A 23,523-nucleotide genomic window follows, 5' to 3' on the forward strand; every position below is an offset into this window, starting at 1 on the left:
TGGCATGATGAGATTAAAGAAAAGAAAAAATAACGCTAATGGAGGGGGTCGATTTGGGTTCAAAGAGTGTTGACCGAGAGGTCAAAGCTAGTCGGGAAGCCGAAGAGTAGAGTTGTTAGCGTTGTTGGGAGACTGAGTTGTTTGCGTTGTCGAGTTGCGAGAGTGGTTGAAGTAAAATAAGGTTGTTACGTTCAGTTCAAGTTAAACCATCATTGTTTTCTGCCTAATTAATATCTGTTTAGTTTCTTTATTGTAAATAAATTATAAATTATAAATAGTATGTGGAAAAATGTATATCTCAATTTTCCGCGATATTACAGTAATTTTTAATAGATGAAACATATTTCTATTTGGATTTTATTCATTTACTTGTGTTCATAATAATATGAATTTGTATAAAAATCCACAATCTACAAGGAAATTAATCGGCATGAAGAAACGACCATGATTCATAATTTGCGTATAAAATTATGGTGGATTGGTCGTGTTAAGTATTGACTAGTAAGGAAAGCCAAAATAAAATCGTAGCCGTCTGTCAAGTATATTTAAAATTAATAAATATACGTGTATAGAGTCCTTGATACAATATAAATCTCATTATCGTTCGTCGCGGAGATTGTAACCCCAAAATCTTCTAGACAAACGTCACCTTAAGCGACACATCGCCACCCTGGTAAAGAATTTCCAAAAACAATACTCCCACCATCTATTCCGTTGTCCTTGCATAGTATATAAACCCCGAATATTGACGACCAAGTTAGTCTAAACTGTGAGCCGATACTTGAACATTGTAAGTGGTACCCAAGGGTCTTGGACTCTTGAGAAATAAAGTTTTTTGTATCATCAAGAGAATTTCTTTTTTACGTGACAAGATACTCGTTAATCTAGATTCAGACCGTTCGATAATTCGCAGCTAATCGCCTTATACTCTTATATTCTTATATTATCGCTTGAGATTGCGTCCGTATTTTTATACTGATTGGAGGAGAGCCGGAACATTTAAATTTGTCGTTGTTCGACTATTGCGCGTAGCGGTGACATTGTTTTGCCCGGAGTTTATTTGTTTTTACTTTACTCATAATCTAACGGTCTCGACAATCCGAGGCAAAACCAGAACATGATTCGAAATGTCCTTTGACTCATGTGTCGCTACAAAATTATATGAAAAAAGAACGATTTAAACATAAAAAAATATATTTCTGATATAATAAAAGAGGTCTTCTTAAATTTTAGAATTCTTCAACATTAGAAAATTTGAGATATCGATGAAATGCCAGTATTTATTTTTCATTCGTGGTATTTTACATTGTTTTACGTATTAAAGACCAAAATTGGGCGTTTACGTACTATTTAATTTATACACTTTTTAATCCATTTAAATTAATGAATTCTATTGATTTCACGTTGTAATTGTAAGAAGAAATCCCACGAATATTGCCCAGCATCTTTTTCTATTGAAGTTGACTGATAGAGGAACGAGTGGATGAATATGTAATTGAAAAATATATTGAAATAAGTGTAGGTATAAGTACATATGCTGATCCAGCACCTCACTCTCTCAATGTTTCTATACAAAAAAGTATGATAGGGAGCACGTTCATACATTTATATCTAAGGACATTACCAAGAAAAATTAACCTTAGTGTGTAACTCTAGCTGAAGGGTACAAAAAACAGCAATAACAATCTATTTATAATTCTCTTATTTCTAGACCTTCTAACCCAAAACAACATTTATATTCAAGGGTACAATAATATGGACCTTTTCCTGTTTTGAATTTATTTGCCTCGCTAAATTCTATTCTCTTCGTAACAGCGGTTTTCTGTATATAAAAGGTCACGGGTATACAAATGAAAAGATGTAAAGTTTTTCTTAAAGTAGTTACTTCAACATTTTCTTTGCCATTTCATTTGCTACCTAGGTACTATTAGATTCTACAATTTCGAAAAATTTTAAGAAGTTTAAATATTAATAACACTATGATACATTCTTTTTCTCATATTATAGAATTTCTTGTTGTGCTTTCGATTTTTTTAAAGAATGATTTTTGAAAATATTGCATTATCTCATTTTACTGATTGTTCCTCAATCGGTTAATTCGATAGATGAGAAATTAATGACTCAATACCCAACCGAAATATTGTAAGAATTAAACATTAATATGTACAACTCGAAAAATAAAACATATTTCTTTTATAGAATAATCATAATAATAATCTTTTATAGAATAATATAGAATAATAATTTTATCTAGAATAAATAGATAAAATTTATTTACATTATCTACTTTACTAAATCAAAATAGAGAATTACCTAACGTAATATAATAATACAAGCGATATTGGCGATAAGACAGAGCCAAACGAACTAAACTGCTAAGAACTTGCTCTTATCTTGCTAATATCAATGCTTGTACAAGCAATCATATTAAAGTATTACATTGTAATTCACTGCAATATCGCATAACCTTAGATTAAAATGCGCGTTTTAGATTACAATTGAACGTTTCGAAGAAATTCCGTGAATATAACAAACCATTTTCTGGTCACTATCCGACGATATAATAACTTCGATCGGGACAACACGTCAATTGATAAGATTAGAAGAATTAGATATATTTTTGATAATATCCCGTCCATGCGTGCCTTATAAAGCACGCATGGTAGGGATACGTAGGGATACACACGTAGAGGTAGGCTTTCATAAGGCAATCGTTAACGTGTAACTACCTAGCTGACATTTTACGTAGCAGACTGAGCGATTGATTTGTAAGGTATGACGAGCTAATGACTGACGTAATTTTCCGACGATTTCGAGAAATTGTTACAAAAATATCAATTTCTATATCGATCAAAATATGAAAGTCATAATGATCGGAGCTATTAAGGAAGTTATTACGTTTTCTTCTTATCACTAAATCATTCGATGGATTACACGTATACGATTCCATCTACATTTCTTACGGTATTATCTTCTCATTCGTATCTCATAAATATTTGCAAGCGAGCTGAAGCGTTAGATACGAATGTACATTGAAAATCTATCGCAGGTTGCAGCTGATTCTGGTGTAGTATTAAATTACATACGCACAAATTAACATTTCGCGTGATTTACAAGTAAAATCGAGTAATGAAATTTCATCAACATTCACGAGCCGAAATAATAATATATAAATAAATAATATATTTACAAAATAGAAAATAAACGAATTGTGGGTCATCCAATGGATGCGCTTGTTTGCCGAATCGATCCAAAATGGCAAGAATATTGATACCATTCCTTATCAATCTGATTTTCACGAATCTTCTACTTGGAGACGTGATCAGCTCTCAAGTCGACGCAACAAGCTATAAACTACCAGTAGAAGCCAAACCAAATTTTTATGAGCTAGATGTGACAGTGAATTTGAATTCAAATTTATCAGAAACAGACTTCAAATTTACCGGTGAAGTGAAGATCTACATTGTAGCTGAAATTCAGGATGCTCAGTCAATAACACTGAACATGAAGAACCTCACTGTAAAGAATATTACCCTGTACGATTTAAATAAAACTGCTATTAAGGTGAATAATTTTACAACTGACGAAGTACATGAATTTTTAATTATCACGCTTGGTGACAAGCTTAAGAAGGGAAACCAATACTTGCTTACTGTGAGCTATTCTGGAGTCGTAAACGATCAATTAAAAGGATTTTACAGGAGCAGATCTGCCGACAAAAATGGCAATCTAACGTAAGAATACCTTCTTATATAGTTCGCTAGTCATCTCTTAGATAAATTTTTCATTTTATATATATCCATTTATATTCATTTTGTAATTTCATTCATGTAATTTTTTATTGATACTCAAGAGAATTTTGATAATATTGAGTATAAGAGCATGATAAATAAAAGAAACCAATACAAGAAATAAACGCTGTTAGGTAATTATGTAATATTATTTAAAATTAGTTAAATTGTTCATTTTGAATCTAATTGACCAGAAAATTTTGCACACCATCATTTCGCTTAATAACGCGTAAAGAATAATTACGACTAACTGTTGCATTTTCTCGCTCATTTTTTGCTCGAAACGATCAATATTTTCGAGAACTTTATTTTCATGTTGCAGATATGTGGCTGCAACTCATTTCGAGCCAACAGGTGCACGGTTAGCATTCCCTTGTTGGGATGAGCCTGCTTTCAAGGCACGCTTCAACATTTCTATAACCCATCCGAAATCTTACCATGCGATTTCAAACATGCCTCCGTTGCTAGTTGAAGAACCAAAAGTGGAAAACGACATGAAGACAACTAAGTTCAAAACAACTCCGAGGATATCCACTTATTTAGTGGCATTTATAGTCTCCAATTATGCATGCAACGAAGATGGCATGTTTAGAGTGTGTACTAAGCCACAGGCAGTGAATCAGACACATTACGCCTTAGAGAAGAGTAAAGAATTGCTAGAAGTTTTAAATGAATATACCGCCATTAATTTCACCCATTATGTACCAAAAATGGATCAGGTAACGCTGAAGGACTTTTCGCCAGCCGCTATGGAAAATTGGGGCCTCGTCACTTACAAGTAATTGTTACAGCACGTAATCAAAGTTGATCAAAATCAGAATTCGATTCAACAGGTCAAAGTTCAAATTTCAAGGGCGAACTCATCGAATTTTCAACCAATGCGTATAAGAGTTTTTAGGAATGGATGATGAATCAAACAAATAACATACCAGTAGAGTTTTAATGATGTGCTTTCTTAAAACTAGAAATTTCATTTTTACGAAAACCAAATGTCGTGGCTTTTTGTTTACATAAGGTTTATACACATGCATATCTAGTTTAGAAATCTAATTTATCAACGAATAACGTTTACAATTGCTAAGCTACCGTTAAACACATTCTTTTAAATTGCCCCAAATATAAAGAGCCTCGCCCTAAATTCCATATTAAGAAATTTCTAAGTGCAAATCTCAGTGACAGTAAATAAATATTAAAAATAGTCATATCTCATGTATATATATGCAGTTAATGCAATATTAAAATCTATTTAAAAAATATTATTTTTTTGATGGCAGACTTTAATCGAAACTTTTCATTTCAGAGAGTCCGCTCTCCTTTATCAAGACGGTGTTACCACAACTCGTAAGAAGCAAGGTATAGCTAAGATTATAGCCCACGAATTTACGCACCAGTGGTTTGGAAATCTTGTTAGTCCAGAATGGTGGACGTGGATTTGGTTGAATGAAGGATTTGCAGAGTACTTCCAATACATTATTACTCATAAGGTAAGTGTAATAAATGTGTCTTCTAGTTATATTCTATTAATTTGTTATAAGGGAATTGTTATAAACTGGATAATGAATTTTTGTTGCATTTAAAATTTCAATTATCAGTTGCTCATATTTTATATGACTATTATGATAGCTATTCATTCTACGTATGTTTCTGACCTCTACATCAATTAACAACAAATATATCTTTCACCATTAAATTCTCGCCGAATACTTTGAACGTATTCTTGGATCATATCTAGTACATTTGTAATATGTTTGTAGGTACTACCCGAATGGCGATTAGACGAAGTGTTTGTCGTTGACAACATACATGGATACGCTTTCATTCCAGATGTAGATGAAAATTCGCGTCCCATGAACAAGGACGCTTACACGCCTCAAAAAATTCGAAACCTTTTCGACAATATTGCGTATCAGAAAGGTAAGAGATTTTCTCATTGTTATTAGAAGTAATTCCCAATACATATGTTCGAGAATATTCAGAGCAAAGTTCGACGCAACATTTTTAACATCAGATAAAAGATATAAAAGAATACGATGTGACCATTAATAGTTTCTATTTATTGCCAAATGTCAAGGGCAAGAGATGATAGGTACCTATGTATCTTATCAATTAATTAATATATTAAACCTTAAGCCAAAACATTATCAGGCATAAATAAAAGGTGAGACTTTCGATGATAAATATTTGGGAGACGTCTTATAACGGATCTGTTTGTAATTTTTACCTATTTTAAATTTTTCATGCAGAATCATCGAAATAAGACACACACATTATTACTCATGAAGTACAATACATACGCTATAATTCGCAAAAATATATGAACTCGTACGAATATATTACACAAAACAATATATTATTCATTTGAAATTTCTCTAGGTATTGTAATGAGATACGACTGTCATGATTATATTAGTACGATTTATAAACAGATCTTTTGATAAAATATTTAAATAGAAAGTTACAAAATATTTATTACAAGTATAGACTTTGCAAAGATTAACCAAGTATTCCAACAGTCAATTATTCATTACACTATTTACGCTGTTCGTTAATCTTTTAATAGCAATAAGTATATTTCCTGCAATAAATTACTGCTAATTATACTTTTGCGTTGATTACAAATTTTACCAAAAAAATCAGGTAGTTATGTTTCATTAATGAAATTTCAAAAAGGTTCGAATAACGGACACAATATCTCTGTCCATAATTTTCAAAAATTTTCTACGGCAAGTGTTCATGTGAACACTTATGTATGTACTATGAACAAGTATGTACTTTCATGAAGCACTTTAAGCATTCGAGTTCTGCCGAGCAGCCAAGCTAAACGGACGTGCGAAACAGTGCTTCAGTGAAAGTGCGGCAAATGGAAGAGAAAGCAGTAACGTAATCACCCATCGCCAAATGGTGGAAAATGCTAATTCCACCAATAAAAATTACAAGTAAGGGCGAAACATTCTACATAATTAGAGACACAAGCTCTACCAACCCAAGGCAATCAATAAACGAAGAACAAGGGTATGCAGTTATAAACGAAATAGACATGGAAACAACACAAAACAATGATGAGAATAACGAACTAACCCACTATGAGGAAAGCTGGAAGGTGGTAACTTCCAGCAAAAAACGAAAAGTAACACCGTGCATAAGCGGTAGGAAAGCAATAGTAGCAGATAAGCAACAATGGCTACAAGAAATCACTCTCCAAAACTCATTTAGCGCGCTGCCAGAAGAGAGAGTAACAGATTCAGTTGAAAAACCAATAACCGGCATCGCTAAACCACTACCAATCTACATAGATGCTTAAATAATAGACCCCCTCATTGTACTGCTAAACAACACGGCAGAGAAAGAAAACTACACTATAAAACAGTTAAAAGTAAACCAAGTCAAAGTTCAAATCAAAACCCCAGAAACATTTAGAAAAGTGATAAAAGCACTAAAAGAGAAAAACGCAGGGTATCACACCTAACAGCTCAAAGACGACAAAAGTTACAATGCAGTAATCACGGGATTACACTCAAAAACAAATAGAAATAACATATGCGAGGAACTAGCAAAAATCGGGCACCAGGAGAGAGCAATAAACAGCATAACCATATATGATATTAAACAGCCATTACCGCTATTTCTAAGTGAGCTTGAACCTAAAAACAACAGCAAAGAAATGTTTGAAATTAAGAAAGTTCTAAACACAATAGTAACAGTGGAGCCACCAAACCATAAAAGTGACGTACCGCAATGCATACGGTGTTGGCAGTATGTACACGCAAAAAAATACTGCAACAGAAAACCGGCGTGTGTCAAATGCGCAGAGAAGCACCTAACAACAAACTGTCCATAGGTAGGAAAAATAAATGAAGTAAAATGCTTCAACTGCAATGGAAACCACCCAACTAGCTACAAAGGTTGTGTAGTCAGAAATCAACTGTAACGCAAACTGTTTCCGCCGCTACGAAACAGGACATACAATATTTTACAAGCGCAACACTACAGCACAGAAACTGAGACAACATCAAATTTACAGCATGCAATGAACATAAACCACAGTAACACTAATACCTTTGGTATCCGAAGCTACGCGCAAGTAATCAGCCAATCGCCATCCCTAGCCAACCAAAATCAGAACAATAACAGCAACGACATTACAGAAATCAAGGAACTGCTCAAACAATTCATCAAAAACACCGGAATGCTAACAAAAATGAAAAGCGAACAAAATGCAGTTCTCAGACAGCAAACAGAACCAATTACAGTCATGCTAAAACTACTTACAAACATGCTAAACAAAAAATAAAAATGGACACGCTGAAAATAGCAGCCTGGAACTCGAGCGGCCTGCAACAACGGGCTGCAGAAACTAGAACATCCCTGTATAACAACAATATCGATATATTACTTGTTTCAGAAACACGCTTCACTCCAAAATACCATAATACCAAAATACCGAAAATACCATACTACACCATATATGATACCGCACACCCCTCAAGAAAAGCGCACGGAGGGATCGCAGTGATAATAAGAAACGATAATGCACAGCCCTCTTTATGGACATAAAGAAAGCATTTGACAAAATAAACCACGAAAGCGTACTACAAGCAATCAGGAAACAATCGCAGGAACAAATACACCAATTAATAAAATCTTGCTTAAACAGCAGAACCTTCGTAATAAAAATCTAGGACACATACTCTGAAGTTAAAGACATCAAGGCAAGGGTTCCGCAAGGAAGCGTCTTAGGACCAATGCTATACATATACACGGCCAACATACCAACTACCAATAGCAAAATACTGACATTCGCGGACGACACAGCTGTACTAGTCGGGTACACTAACCCAGAATCAGCAGTCAGTTTGCTGCAAGAACATATCACAAAAATAGGAAAGTGGCTGCAAGATAAACAATTAAAAGCAAAGCCCAATAAATGCAACCATATTACATTCACACTGCGAAGACAGATACCACCAAACATCCTACTGAACGACACGCACATAACACAAAAAAGGCACGTCAAATACCCATGACTCCATTTAGATACACAACTCACATGGAAACAACATACTAAATCAGTAATAGACAAAATATAGACAACGAGGAGACAAATGTATTGGCTAACAAGTCGAAAATTCAAATTAAGTATAGAAAATAAATTAAAAATATCAAAACAATCATAAAACCAATCTGGACGTACGGAATACCACTATAGGGGACAGCAGCAATGGACCATATAAACAAAATCGAGATAATACAAGCTAGAATTCTTAGAACAATAATAAACGCACCCTGGTATGTCAGAAAGGAGGACATACGCAGGGACGTGGGAATACCTACGGTCAAGGAAGCAATCAGCTGCTATGCGGAAAAATACAAATCAAGAATAGCATCACACCCAAACCGGCTAGCTAAGGAAACGATGAGCACCTCAAACATGGAAAGAAGACCGAAAAGGAAACACCCAGCAGACCTCAAAAAGGATATAACCTAGCAAATGCGAGGATGGTACCCCACCGGGGGTAGCCATCAATATGTTAATATAACTGTTAAAAAATTTTACCAAATGTCCAAATTGAAAAAATTGAGGATGTAAAGAATTAAACAAAAAGAAGTAAAAATCTTTCCTAATGAAAACTTGCCCTTAACAAATCAGCTCTTTTCGTGTCGACAATGGTCTGCGTAATATACATATTTACATATAATGGAACAGTGAAGGGTCAATATCTTTTATTGGTGAATTTATTCAAAATTTTTAAATAAAACGTATGAAACGTACGCAACTCATTTGGTGAAGCATTTCTTAACATGAGAAATGCTTAAATTGAAAAGAATTTTTACTATTTCTCTTTTGCAATCCTTAATAACAATGCAATTAACAAAACTAAAAATAAAAAAAACAAATAAGATGCATATACAGATGTATATCATTTGATTCTGGAAGAAATCTAGATATTGTTTACATATGCATGTTTTGAATAATGAATAATAAACATAAATAATCGCTACTGAATAATGATCATGAATTATTAAAAACCAATCTATAATGTGTATCCATATCTTTGCAGCGGCGTCAGTTATTCGGATGATGTCACACATCTTGACAGAAAACGTTTTCCACGAAGGTTTAAAGGAATACCTCAAGCAGAAGTACGTATATTTAAGTCATTTATATGATATATATGTCTAGTTTCGTTAGAAATTTTGGGCGCGTAATAATTAATAAGCTTAACGAAAGCTATTGACAATGTTCTTGGGTTCAATAACGAATTCACGGTCAACGGGAAAACTCTTTGTACAATAGAATACATTTTGTAGCACGTAGACACGTTAACTCAGAAGCTGGGTTACTTTTACACTGACTGCCTAGACGATATCAGTAAACTCTCCAAGGTGATTGCAAAATAAAAGAGAGATACGGTCACATTTGTCAATTACATATTGATCGTGAATATCAACATAATTCTAAGCGCCGTTACTAGGCAGTCCCGCGTAAAACCAACATTGTTCCTAGTGGAGGCTTGATTGCTAATACAGCGTGTCCCTCAATATCGGTACTTCTTCTGTTAGATAAAACACGGTCCCGTGACCGTGGCTACGTTCGGCGACCAGTTATGTCACCTCGAGCCCATGTATTGGGGATCTTCCCAAAGAAAGGCCAGATGTCCCTACATCTCCGACATATATATCGAGTTCTCGTTGGGGTTAGAGGCGTGTAACGAATTTTCATTTGAATTAGCCATTATTGTTATACAATATAAACGATATTTACTGGTACAAATATGATTATTACAGAGTTTGACAAGTAACCGTGGCGATTAGATACTCGAGATGCTAATGGCAATGATGTTTAGATTCAGTAACGAATCCACGGTGGATGGGATAGCAAATGCGTTTTCTTCCAAAGTCGAACTGAACTTACGTGTCCGCAATTCAAGTGTAACTAAACTTACTTGTCCACAGTACAAGTAGAACTCAACTTACTGCCCCCAGCCCAACTGGAACTACACATACATACTCTTCTCTGTACCTCTCTGTACCCCTCGGGTCAACTATATTTTTAAGGAGAGCTATTCAACTATTCCATACCTCTGTTTCATACCGCTTTCATCCCGTAGCGCCCAATTGTGTCACCTCGAGCTCAAACCCACCGTCACAAATCTCGGGCAAATATAATCGGATTGAATCATAAACAACTACTTCTGAGTTTTATTATTCAGCTACAGCTATAATAAATAGTCTAGACTAAAGTATTGGGGATCTTCCCAAAAATTCCAGAAAGGCCCCGATGTCTTTTGATTTTCGATATATATATGTCGGGTTGGCGTTACGATTAGAGTTAGGGTTAAGGGCGTGAAACGAATCCCTATTGACACTAGACGTGATCATTATGCAATAGAGGAGATATTTACCAGTGCAAACATGACCATGATGGAATTGGACAAGTAATCGCGATAATTTGATACTCGAGAGGCTAATGGCAATGATCCTAGGCTCAATAACGAATCCACGGTCAACGGGATGACGAACTCTTCTTTAGCGCCTAAGTTGTACTCAATGTTAATGCATGGGGCAATCACTACGTATCCGAGAGTTACTTGAATCGTTGTCGATATCGTACCGTAGAGTGTCTCTCCGTCACGGTGACGCTGTCGAAGAAAACTATGATGGGTGTGCCTAAGGGCACGAGATCATCGGATTCGTAGAGGAAAGTCTTCGTTCGAAGGGTGAGGGAAATTGACGTTACTGTTAATTGGTCAATTTCCATGTTGGTGGTTAGAGAAGGACGTTAGCTGTCCTTGGGAAAAGCTGCCAGTGGGAAGCGTTCGTGGAAGGATAGATTTCTCTTATCTTCCCGCAGTTGGGGCACAGGCTATTTGTCTATTTGAAAGACTTTGTATAATTGAAACTTAATATTCGTAGCGGGTCCTCGCCCAGCTAAACATATACTGTGAACATGCGTTGGCATCTGGCAATCATCTTACCCGAAGGACAAAGTCTGCGTGTGGCGAGCCACGGGGCAGAAATCGTTGAAGTGTTTACCGTCGTGCCCCGTCCCAAGTATTTCTTTTAAGGAGAGCTATAGAGTTACTTCATGCCTTTGTTAGACAAAACGTTCATCCCTTGACCGCGACTACGTTCGGCGACTGGTTGTCGCCTCGAGCCCGAGCTGACTATCATAAATCCCAAATAAATACAGTCAGATCGAATGACAACAGTTTCTTAATACGGCTACGGTGGAATCTAGATTACAGAACTAAGGCGTCTTCTCAAAGTTCCAAAGGGAAGGTTCCGGTATTCTTTCATCTCCGATATATATATGTCGAAGAAAATTCATTAAACGCCCCTCACCATAATCCTGACTTTAATCCGACATATATTTTGCGATGTTCATACAAATTAGATCGCATATTACAACATTCATGCAAAAAAATAAAAGAAAAGAAAAGGTTATCCAGATTTTTGACTAACAAAACCTACAATGTAAATCTTTACGAATTTATATATGTCTACAGAGAAACGTGTATTTGTAAGCAATTAGGATGGTAACGTTTTAACCTCTTCGATCCGACCTTTTCCTATTTTGATTCTATTTTTTTTTCATCCTAGAAAGTAAGTACCAAGCTGGGCATGAATGTATATCAAATTTAAAACTTATATTTTTCTGCAATTTTTAAAATTGGGGCATATGAGATCCATCAGCTTTTTTAGATGGGACATACATACGTGTTCCAGTAATGATAAGTAAGGTTAAACACTCACGATCTTTTGTATTTGTATTATGCCCACTGCTTATTATATATGTATAGATATACATATTTATAAATCTATTATTTCTTATTATACATAATATTTTGTACAGAATATTTTGCAAAGGGGAATCTCGCAACTCATACAGATTGTCTTTGTCCTTTTTTTTGACATCTTTCCATATTGTGCTTTCATACATATTGTAGATACGTATGTAAGATCGTAAATCTTGGGATAATTCGGGGATCGATTCTGTAGTCTAAAATTCGAGTTTTTTTTATTATAAAGTAATTAGATAAAATACAGAAATAAACAACAATTAACATCCGTCTATAACAATAAATAACAATAATTATATGAATGAGAAATAACAAGTTTTGTACAATGTTTACCTAAAAATCGAGAATCGATTTTCAACGTCCTGAGCTACCGATCTTTCTTCTTCAGTCTTTAAAATTTTAAATAACTATTCTGTAACCTTGTCTATCTCTAATGTAACTCTCTGTCCGTCCGTTTGGGAAAATGCGTGCCTCTCAAAAATGGTTGTCCGTAAAACAAAAGAAGATCGCTCTGTCCGTGAAACAAAGCCTGTCGTGCTACCCGTAAAACAATAGGAATCCCTATCCCATATGAACTCTAGGGAGTTTACACGTATATTTAGCATTTTCCGCAAATCTTCCGCTACTACTCCTTTTTTGGTACCTTTTTCGCGATTAAAATATACAATTACAACATCGACTTAGGAATAAAAATGAAAAACCTAATGGGATATATGTATCCAAAAGAAGCACACGTATTTGCTACGCTCAATGAGATCAATAAAAAAAATGATTTAATAATATTTTAACACAATAGGTAATTTACGCTATGAACTGAAAGAATACGACAAAAATTTTTAGAGTATCGTTCAATTACTCATAAAAGATAAGATTTTGACTCTACAGTCAGACTCTACAGTCATATACACTTCCCAAATAAAAATTAAATATTTGTAAACATTTTTCATTTAAAAGTTATTTACATATGTTTGTTATTGTTTTTTCAAGTTTTTGTCTTTTGTTTTGCCGACAAATCATATTAACGAGAGATAATTTTTGCAGTGCAGAGAATGTTGCAAATTCGACGAATCTTTTCGAGCATCTTGGAAAGAATAAAAAATGGGATGGAGCTTCGTTCGGGAAAATCATGGACGGATGGGTGAACAACGCAGGATATCCGGTTGTGAATGTGAAGCGAAACCATGACGATGAACTGCAGTTAAGTCAAGAACGATTTTCATATTATAAAACTGAAAATGACGCAAACTGGTGGGTGCCTATAACTTACGTCAAGTCGTCTAGCATGGACTTTAATAATACAACTCCAATTATGTGGTTAAAACCAGGCCGTAATGAAACGATAAAGTTTAATAAGACAGACGGGTGGATTATTGTGAATACGCAGCAAGCAGGTGAGTAATATTGGCTATATTTAAAAATGTCTAGTATAGTAGAATATGATTATCAGCATCAATTAATGGGAGATTTTGGGGTGATTCCTTCTAAGATTAAAATATATCAATGAAATCAATACATTTTCATTGTAGGGTTTTGATCCTCTTTAGTTTTAATATTTAAAGAATACGTAGTTGAAAATATAACCCTATTAAAAAGTATGGGGCCATTTCCTCCCAACTAATTAATTACAACAACTAATACTAATACAACAGTAGTAATACGTGAAATAACATATTTCTTTTTAGGTTTTATTGGACACTATATTCGTCACAGTATCTATGATTTCGTATAATTACTACCCAACATAACATATTTTCGAACTCGTAACAAATTGAATGCGTAAATAGTTCCAAAGCGAAAACATACCATATTAAACAATCCATATAAAAATTCAAGAATTCCAAAGATCTAAAGAATTTTTTTTATTTATATGGATGAAATACGCTGAATATACATATATTGAAATTTATTACTATAGGTTTAACATCAATAATTTTCATTTTAGTATGAAATATGCTTAAAATAAAGTCTCTTTTTAATAAATAGATTTGAAGAAAATTTAATACATAACTGTTTTGAGACTATTAACTGAAACATATATGATACAAAATAATTTTAACTTTTTGAATCATAAACTGGTGCTTAAGTTACTGCGTAGAGAGAAACAAACCATTTTTATGCAGGAATTTATAGTGATTTAATTACGCACCAATAATTAAAACTTAAATTGAATGAATTTTCAATTTCGTAAAATATAGTTGCTGTGAAAACTTATAAAATATTTACATAGTTAACAACAACATATTTATGTAGTAATTAGAAACAACATGTTTATTATTATGTAGCTTTGTAAGAATTGCAAATTGAAATTTCGAGCTACGAAGCTTACAAATCTAGGAAAAGTATTCTTATAAATACTTCAATACAATAATAATTATCGTAGCTTTAAATGTCATAATAATTTAATATTTTAATATATAAATCAGACAATTACAACATATTCTTAATTTATAATTGTGTTATCTGAAAAATCATCAATTTTTAATGGTTTAACTATTTTGTAAAGAATTTCAAATATTTATTATACTGTAAAAATATATCTTAACGTTATAAAAATATGTGTATGTATTATATTAATAATTAACTAAATTTTTTAAAAAGCGTGCAAGATAATTAAGCTAAACGTTATTATAAATATATCTGAATTGGTCTAATCTTTTGCAAAATGAATAACACATACATACTTTCATTTTTTAATTATTAGTTGCTCGGTTTGTTTTAGGTTATTATCGCGTGAACTATGAGCCAGAAATGTGGAAATTGTTGTCGATGCAGCTGAATTCGGATAACTACGAGAATATCCACGTCGTAAACCGTGCTCAGTTAATCGATGATGCCTTAAACATGGCTCGTACTAACCGATTGAACTATACGGTAGCATTGACACTCACACTTTACCTTGAGAGAGAAACAGATTACGTGCCTTGGCGAACGACCTTCGGGAATATGCCATTTTTGCACAACATGTTACGTTCTTCTAAGCAATATAATAATTTCATGGTATATATATATTTATAACATCATATGACTTAAAGAAGCTAAATATTTTAATTCATTATTTAATTTCTGATATATTTTATTCATTTTGGTAATTATATAGGTTATTATATAAGTCGAGCACGTATAAACTATTTTTCTATAATAGTTATATTAATAACGGCTATTCTATTGGTGATAGAGAAATTGTTTTTAATTGTTTCTAATTTATAGAATTTTTAACTTAGTATATTTTAAGAATTAAGTTTTTAATTGACTAAACAATATAGTAGTCATATATCATTATACACACGATGAAAAATGGCTATAAGCGATCTTTTCTAATGTAATTTTTATCCAATCATTCTATGATAAGCAGCCTCCGAATATTTATGCAAATTCATATTTTTATGAACACAACTAAAGGATTAAGACCCGGACAGAAATTTAATTTACCTATTAAATACTAAACCGAGTACTGTACTTTGGATATTTTATAGATTTTTACATATCATGTTCATTCATAATATTTACTGTCTTGCACATTTTCTATTTTAAAACAGACAATAGGCAATTTCACACAAAAGGTAGTAGGCAGAAAAAATCGAATTTACGTAATAAGAAGGATGCACATATTGTATTCCTTCCGGAAGATCTTTTTACTCTAATGCAACCAATTTTTCTATTTCTGTTTAAATAAAAGTTCAAAATCGTTGCAGAGTTATATTCGGAAAATAATGAAATCCCTGACGAGTCAAGTGAGGTATGAGCCGTATCAGAAAGGCGAAGAGCCCGATATCGTGAAACTTCTTAGGGTAGATGCAATACAATGGGCCTGCTACGCTGGTGTTCACGAATGCAAAAGTTATACCAACAGAGAGTTCAACGCATGGTTAAGTAATTCCAGTAGACCGTAAGTTGCTATTTTTGCTCTCACTAGTTTCTTTTTTAATCTACCCTACCATTTATCGTTGACTTATTCACAATAAATGAAGATTTAGCGATGGTGTATATCATTTTCAAATCTTACGATTATATTGTTTTCCAATTGTTAAACGTAAATGCATATTATTGAATCATGACGATTGCTATAATTATACGAAAACTTATGTATCACGCGACAGTAAAAGTTAATTAGAGAATATATGTAGTTTCTTAATGGACCTTAGTGGAAGGACAAGTAATGATGTTTTATTTGGAGTTAAGTTTTAATTTAACAAGCAATACTCAATACAACGAACTGATTACAATATCGTCGTACGTCTATCATACTAGGCTCTCAACTTCCCGATTCATACTCTCCGGCTCCTTCACTCACACTCTCCGGCTTTTGCACTCACTCTCTCTGACTTCTCAACTAACACTCTGACTTCTCGCATCCCTTTGTGTTTTTTTCGCCCCACCACGCATGTGTTCCGCAAACACCCGTAGCCAGAGTCACGTAGGCCTTTTCTATGAGACTATTCCATTGAAGGACCGACGACACATTGATGGACCCTACGACGCCTCGGCTCTCGCGACATTGTTTATGGTTCGATCGATATAGTAGGCCTTTTTGTCCACGATACTACATATATATATGTCGGGTTTGCGTTAAGGTTAGAGTTAGAGTTAAGGGCGTGAAACGAATCCCTATTGGCATTAGACGTGATCATTGCGCAATAGAGAAGATATTTACTAGTGCAAATATGACTATGATAGAATTTGACAAGTAATCGCGATAATTAGATACCCGAGAAGCTAAAGACAATGATCCTAGGCTCAATAACGAATCCGAGGTTGACGGAATGGCGAACTCGTAGCGTCTAAGTTGTACTCGATGTTAATGCAAGAAGCAATCACTACGTATCCGAGAGTTACTTGAATCGTCGTCGAGATCGTACCGTAGAGTGTCTCTCCGTCACGGTGACGCTGTCGAAGAAAACTATGATGGGTGTGCCTAAGGGCACGAGATCATCGGATTCGTAGAGGAAAGTCTTCGTTCGAAGGGTGAGGGAAATTGACGTTACTGTTAATTGGTCAATTTCCATGTTGGTGGTTAGAGAAGGACGTTAGCTGTCCTTGGGAAAAGCTGCCAGTGGGAAGCGTTCGTGGAATGATAGATTTCTCTTATCTTCCCGCAGTTGGGGCACAGACTATTTGTCTATTTGAAAGACTTTGTATAATTGAAACTTAATATTCGTAACGGGTCCTCGGCCAGCTAAACATATACTCTGAAGATGGGTCGACATCTGGCAATCATCTTACCCGAAGGATAAAGTCTGCGTGTGGCGAGCCACAGGATAGAAACCGTTGGAATGTCGACTGTCGCGTGCCGCTACGACTATTTCTTTTAAGGAGAGTTATAGAATTACTCCATGCCTTTGTTAGGCAAAACGTTCATCCCTTGACCGCGGCTACGTTCGGCGACTGGTTGTCGCCTCGGGCCCAAGCTCACTATCATAAATCTCGAACAATCGGAGTGACATTTATTTAATCTAAATTACGACATTACGGTATTCCCGAGAATCCAAGGAGAGGTTCCCGTGTTCTTCCATCTCCGACACACTTATATATATGTCGGGTTATCGGTAGGATTGGAGGCGTGGGCGTGTAATGAATCTTCATCAGTATTAGCCATTGTTAAGGTACGATCCAGAGTTTATTGGCATAAGTATGGAGATGAGAGATTTGACAAATAACTGCGCGGTTAGGCACTCGCGATGCTAATGACAATAGTCTTAGGTCCGATAACGAATCCGCGGTCAACGGGACTTTTTTACTCTTTACTCGTCGGTGGTCTAGGTGATACTCTCAGTTAGCACGTGGAGTAAGCACTCTGTCGAAATGATACCTCAGTCGATGAGATCGTACTCGAAACCCTCACGGTGACGCTGTTTAGGAAAAACTGCCATACTCTCTGGCGGCACCAGGTCTTTTATATTCGTGGAAACAAGTCTTCGTTCGAAGAATGAGGGAAATTGCCGTTATTATCAATTGGTCAGTCTTCGGAAGTGTCATTCGCGGAAAAGACTGTTTGCCTATTTTCGTTAATAAAGGCTTAAGGTTTATGACAGGTCATCAGGCTGGCTGAAAATATTTTGCGAATATGTCTCGACAACCAGCAATCGACCTACCCAAAGAATAGGATCTGCGTATGATGGGCCACGAGTCAGAAACCGTTAGTATGCTTACTGTCGAGTGCCGTTACAACTATTTCTTTTTATGGAGAGCTATAGACTTTCTCCATAACTGTGTTAGACAAAACGTTCGTCCCTTGACCGCGGCTACGTTCGGTGACTGGTTGTCTCCTCGAACCCAAACACATTCTCATAGATTTCAGACAATTACAATCTGGCTGAAGGACGGTGATTGCTTAACTACGGCTATGGTTGAATCCAAATTACAATATTAGGGGTTTTTCCCCGGTTTCAATGGGAAGGCTCCGGTGTCTCTCCATCTCCGACATATATAATATAAATTCCTGACTGAATTCCGTTTTCTATATCATTTCCCATTGCTAGAATACTTCTTGTAATTGAGAGAAATAATCGTTAATTAGTATGCGTTATTCCTGTTTTCAATTGCATGCTAAAAGTTTCTTTGAAACACTAGAAACCCATTTTTTCGATTGAAACGAAAGCAAGACGTTGAGTCACAAAAAATGGTGGATCGAAGCAGAATTAAATGATATTGCCGATATTGAGATAGTCAATATGTATAGTGCAAGATGAATTTTTTAAACAAAAAAGTAATTACTTTATTTACAGATTCGACGTTGACCTGAAAGACGGTATTCTCTGCGACGGAATAAGATCTGCAAATAAAGAAGCGTGGAACTACACTCTGACCGAATTCCTGAAAACGAAGGACGAAGTCGAAAAAAAGAGTTTATTTTCTCTCTTGGCATGTTCCCAGTCAGTAGATCTTCTGAAGAAATACTTGCACATGTCCATTCAGGAAAACGCAATTGTGACATTTGATAAAGCAGTTTTAAATGTAGTGTCTCAGACCGCAAAGGGTGTCAGCATTGCTCTGGAAGTGCTCATCAGCGAAGTTGAGAAGATAAAAAAATTGTAATTAACAATTGGAATTGTTTTCATCCTTGAGAATCCGATCAAATAATATAGAGGTGTGATTGATTCGGTATAACCTACAGAATTTCTTGATTTCAGGAACGAAGCCGAAGACATCATCAAATCTAGTGCTGACATAATTGCAAGCGCAATTACAGATAAGGATCAATTAACGCAGGTACGATAACGTCTGATTAAAATATATTAACTTTAAAACTTTATTTTAATTCTATTTATTTTAATTAAATGCATTGGTCGATCTTTATCACAAAATGAATTTTAATAAAGCCTCTAATGTAATTTTTCTTTTTCTTTATGGAAATATGCTCTTATTGTCTTTCTTCATGCGCTCATGCGTTTCCTTTATCTGATATAACTTATAAATGTTTTCAATCATTTTTATATGACAAGAGTGGAATTGAAAAGAACATCATGGCTAATCAATATATTTGATGTATACTTTGGTTCTTATGTTCCTACAAAGAATCGTTAGTACAATAGTCAACAATGAAAAGAGATACAGAATGAATCCGAAGAAAACTTGTACGAACAAATGTTTAAACGTGCTATTCACAATTGTCGTAGTATTAGAAAGTTTCATAATTATAATGTAAAAGCACATGCAAAAGATTTGATGAGTTGATATATCAAAAGATGTAAAGGTCCTCAAAATAGGTAATACATATATGAAATGTTATAAATGATTATAATCAAGGATATATTCAAAATTATAACATTCAACATTTTTTATATATTCAATAACTGGTTATTGAGATTTATAATTGCTGATTATATTCCTTCCTTGTGGTTTTCCATTATTTAGTAGTAACTTAATCTTCATACTAGTAAATATATCTATCATCATTTTGAGTAAGTTTCTCCAATTATTAATAATTAATAGTACGCAATCATTTTTTTCTTGACAGTTAGTTATGTTTTTGGTGAAGGAGAGATGGAAACCAGTCATTATTCAGCCTATCTTATTGAAGGCAATCAGAAATTTTGAATGGCTTAACCTCCATCAAAAAACCGTTGAGAACTGGTTGTACACTCACAGGGACTATTCCAACTCCTCCAGTTCGCTGACGTTTGAAACGCTTCTCATTATATTCTCAATATTTATTTTAGATTCTACTACAAACCTATTCAATTGAACTGTAGTTAGAATGTATTTAATTGGTTCACCGAGCAACCGGGGCGCATAAAAATACAACCAAGTATTAGAACAAATCGAGAATGATCATATGTATAGAATGCATTAAAACGATCATGGAATCAATGATTCGATAGAGAGATATGATATACAATCCTGAAGATTTCGAATATTTTTATAATTTAATGTGTAATAATGATTGTAGGGAAAGCTATTTGGTCCAAATATATTTTTATACTATGTTAAAAAATGTATAATAAAGAGTGAAATCTTAATGTCGTTCTGGATTTACTTATTTAATTCTTACAATTTAATCTATTTTGATTAATGTTAACAAAGAAAAAGAGTATCATTATAACATGAAAAATAAATAGTAATTTTAATCGTATGAAGCTGTTTAGAAATATGTTACATATCAATTAAGATGCATAATTTATATAGTAAATGTTTCATGCATTGGTGCAATCAGGTGTGTATATAGGTATTATGTCATTTACTTAAAACACCAGTTAGTGTTTAATAACTTAATATTTTATAACATTATAAATAATATTGTAACTGTATAAATATAGATATATGATAAAGAGACTTAGAAATAAATAAAATATTGAGTGACTTTTATAACTTTATATTTTCACTCGAAATAAGACAATATACATGTATAATTTTAACCTTCTGACTTCATCAGCCTTGTTAACCCTAACTGGTTCCAACTTTTTAACTCTTCAACTTGTCCGTGTACTACGTCTTTTCTATGTGATTCCCGAGATATCTCGCAACAATGATTATGGTATAATTGCTAATGTAACGATCTCTTATACAGAGTGGATCGGAAATCATAAAAATAACCGGGCACGGGATGGATCTGTATGAAAAAGTAAGTTAAACATATAGAATACAAATTTTTCATATGACGCTTCCAGAGACAATTGAGTTTGAAAATTTGTCAAGAATACTTCAACTGAACTAATTAATACGAGATTATCATACATGTAAAAATCAGTTTAAAATATTAAAGAATATTTTTCCGTTTAAAATCTCATTTTCAAGAATATAAACTTTGAATTTGTTTAATTACGAACTGATCTGACACACACGCATGACATATTTTCAAATTTATCTTTCTTGAAGAAACAAAGCATCAAACGAGAAAATTTTATTCTACATTTTTTACTTATTTTCACATGCAGTTTAAACTCCTATCGACTATTTATTCTTCTTTAATTCGGAAATTATTCCAAATTTAGATATACTTGTCAAATTTTCAAACTCGATTTTCTTAAAAACGGAGCCTCGGATGAAAAAGCGTTATGCCAAAATTTTTTCTTAGTTTTTTACGTAGAATCACCTCTTGCCCCGTTGTGCTACGATTTCCGCCCTAACCTGTATGATAATAATTACAGCAAAATATTTAAATTAGAATAACTTAACTTAGAAATAAATTAAGAAAAGAGAATTATAAAAAGAGAATAAAAAAATTGATATGTTTTAATAATTTATAATTATAATTTGCGGGAGAAATGGATAAAGCGTGGGGTGAAAGTGATACTTACCTTTGACGGGTAATCCCTTAGTATATACATCTTTTTCGTTCTGCAAGTGAAATTGATTAAATTTGTTATAATTAAAAAGTACCTATAACAAAAGATATGTGTATAATATATCTTTAATAGAATATGGGAATTGAAGGACTCTCCGTCGAATCCTCGGAGAGATAAAACGTGTTTACAAACAAGCGTCAGCAAGTAATAACGAAAGTACAAGCAAAGGTGTTTAAACTCCCAATAACTAATCTTATTAGAGCTTTTTAATTTCATCGTTAACTTAAAAAGAATAAAAAGGAGAACTGCAACTGTCTCTGATTACGGAGACATTTGCAGATATGTTTTTAAAAATATAGCATCGGCGACAGCAAAATTCCATCCTACTACATCTTATGAGAAAATGGTGCAGCAAGTCCAACATCCTACAGAAGAAATTGAAAGACCTTCTAGTGCAACAATATACAGTGGCCATAAATAATATAGTCTACTCACTCGAGCTATTGGGATGAATTTGACCTGATTTAACAGAACTTTCTTTGGTAAATCGCTGTCAAATATTCTAGAAAATAAATATTTCGTGTTGCGCCGCCTGAAAAGTGCATGCTAAATTCGTGGAAATTCAGTATATCAGTAATTATCACTTTTTTGGTACATTTTTTACAATATCTGCTCTAGAAACGCACTTTTGTACGTAAGTTTCATATAATTTTGGTTCATAGTGACTATAAGGTTAAAACAAGGTCAGATAGAACCATGCTCATATGCACCTTTTTCATTATGCCTTTTCTTCGCTCCTGAAGTCGGTCTCATATATTATGATACATTCCCTATAGAGATAATAGAATATATGTATTCACACAATGTAAGAATACGATGGAGCATAAAGTAAATTAGCGCCATTTTGCGTAAAATAGTTATAAATCATCTAGTTTAACTTTATGAAGTTAATACTATTATAGATAGAAGTAAATCACAAAAATTGAACGAATTCTTCTTGTTTTCAGAAGAGAAAGACAATGATAAACCTAAGGTACTATTTCTACACTTGCTTTCCTTTACCCTTCGAAGACTAAATTTTATAAAATACAAGTTAAGATATTGCACGTCAGTTTGCTGGTCAGCTTGCTGGTGAGTGCCGAAGCGTGCAGACGTGTGTCCAGTGCCCTGCAAAGTTCACAAAACAGTACGTGACCATCCAGTTGCTGC

The 23,523-nt window shown here is 34.0% G+C and overlaps 1 protein-coding gene across 8 annotated transcripts in view; it reads left to right on the forward strand.

Annotated features, from left to right (window-relative positions):
- Positions 1-704: 704 nt before the first annotated feature.
- The window catches only part of LOC126917605 (aminopeptidase N-like), a 73,332-nt gene continuing 50,513 nt past the window's right edge, over positions 705-23,523 (forward strand). For 3 of the 8 annotated variants that reach the window (XR_007711013.1, XR_007711012.1, XM_050724716.1), the window contains exons 1-10: positions 705-790; positions 3,198-3,734; positions 4,114-4,569; positions 5,092-5,275; positions 5,546-5,705; positions 9,851-9,932; positions 13,634-13,983; positions 15,312-15,589; positions 16,285-16,478; positions 19,315-19,433. Coding sequence is in view for 6 of the 8 variants with exons in the window: in XM_050724716.1 (XP_050580673.1) it covers positions 3,256-3,734; positions 4,114-4,569; positions 5,092-5,275; positions 5,546-5,705; positions 9,851-9,932; positions 13,634-13,983; positions 15,312-15,589; positions 16,285-16,478; positions 19,315-19,433 (2,302 nt within the window). In the remaining 2 variants the exon portion in view is untranslated. Of the gene's footprint in view, positions 791-3,197; positions 3,735-4,113; positions 4,570-5,091; positions 5,276-5,545; positions 5,706-9,850; positions 9,933-13,633; positions 13,984-15,311; positions 15,590-16,284; positions 16,479-19,314; positions 19,621-19,719; positions 19,799-20,546; positions 20,900-23,523 lie in introns of those variants that run through there. The other 5 variants (XM_050724673.1, XM_050724682.1, XM_050724691.1 and 2 more) reach the window with 3 other exon arrangements.

This window comes from Bombus affinis, chromosome 1, assembly GCF_024516045.1.
Source record: "Bombus affinis isolate iyBomAffi1 chromosome 1, iyBomAffi1.2, whole genome shotgun sequence".
In the NCBI taxonomy this organism is placed as follows: domain Eukaryota; kingdom Metazoa; phylum Arthropoda; class Insecta; order Hymenoptera; family Apidae; genus Bombus; species Bombus affinis.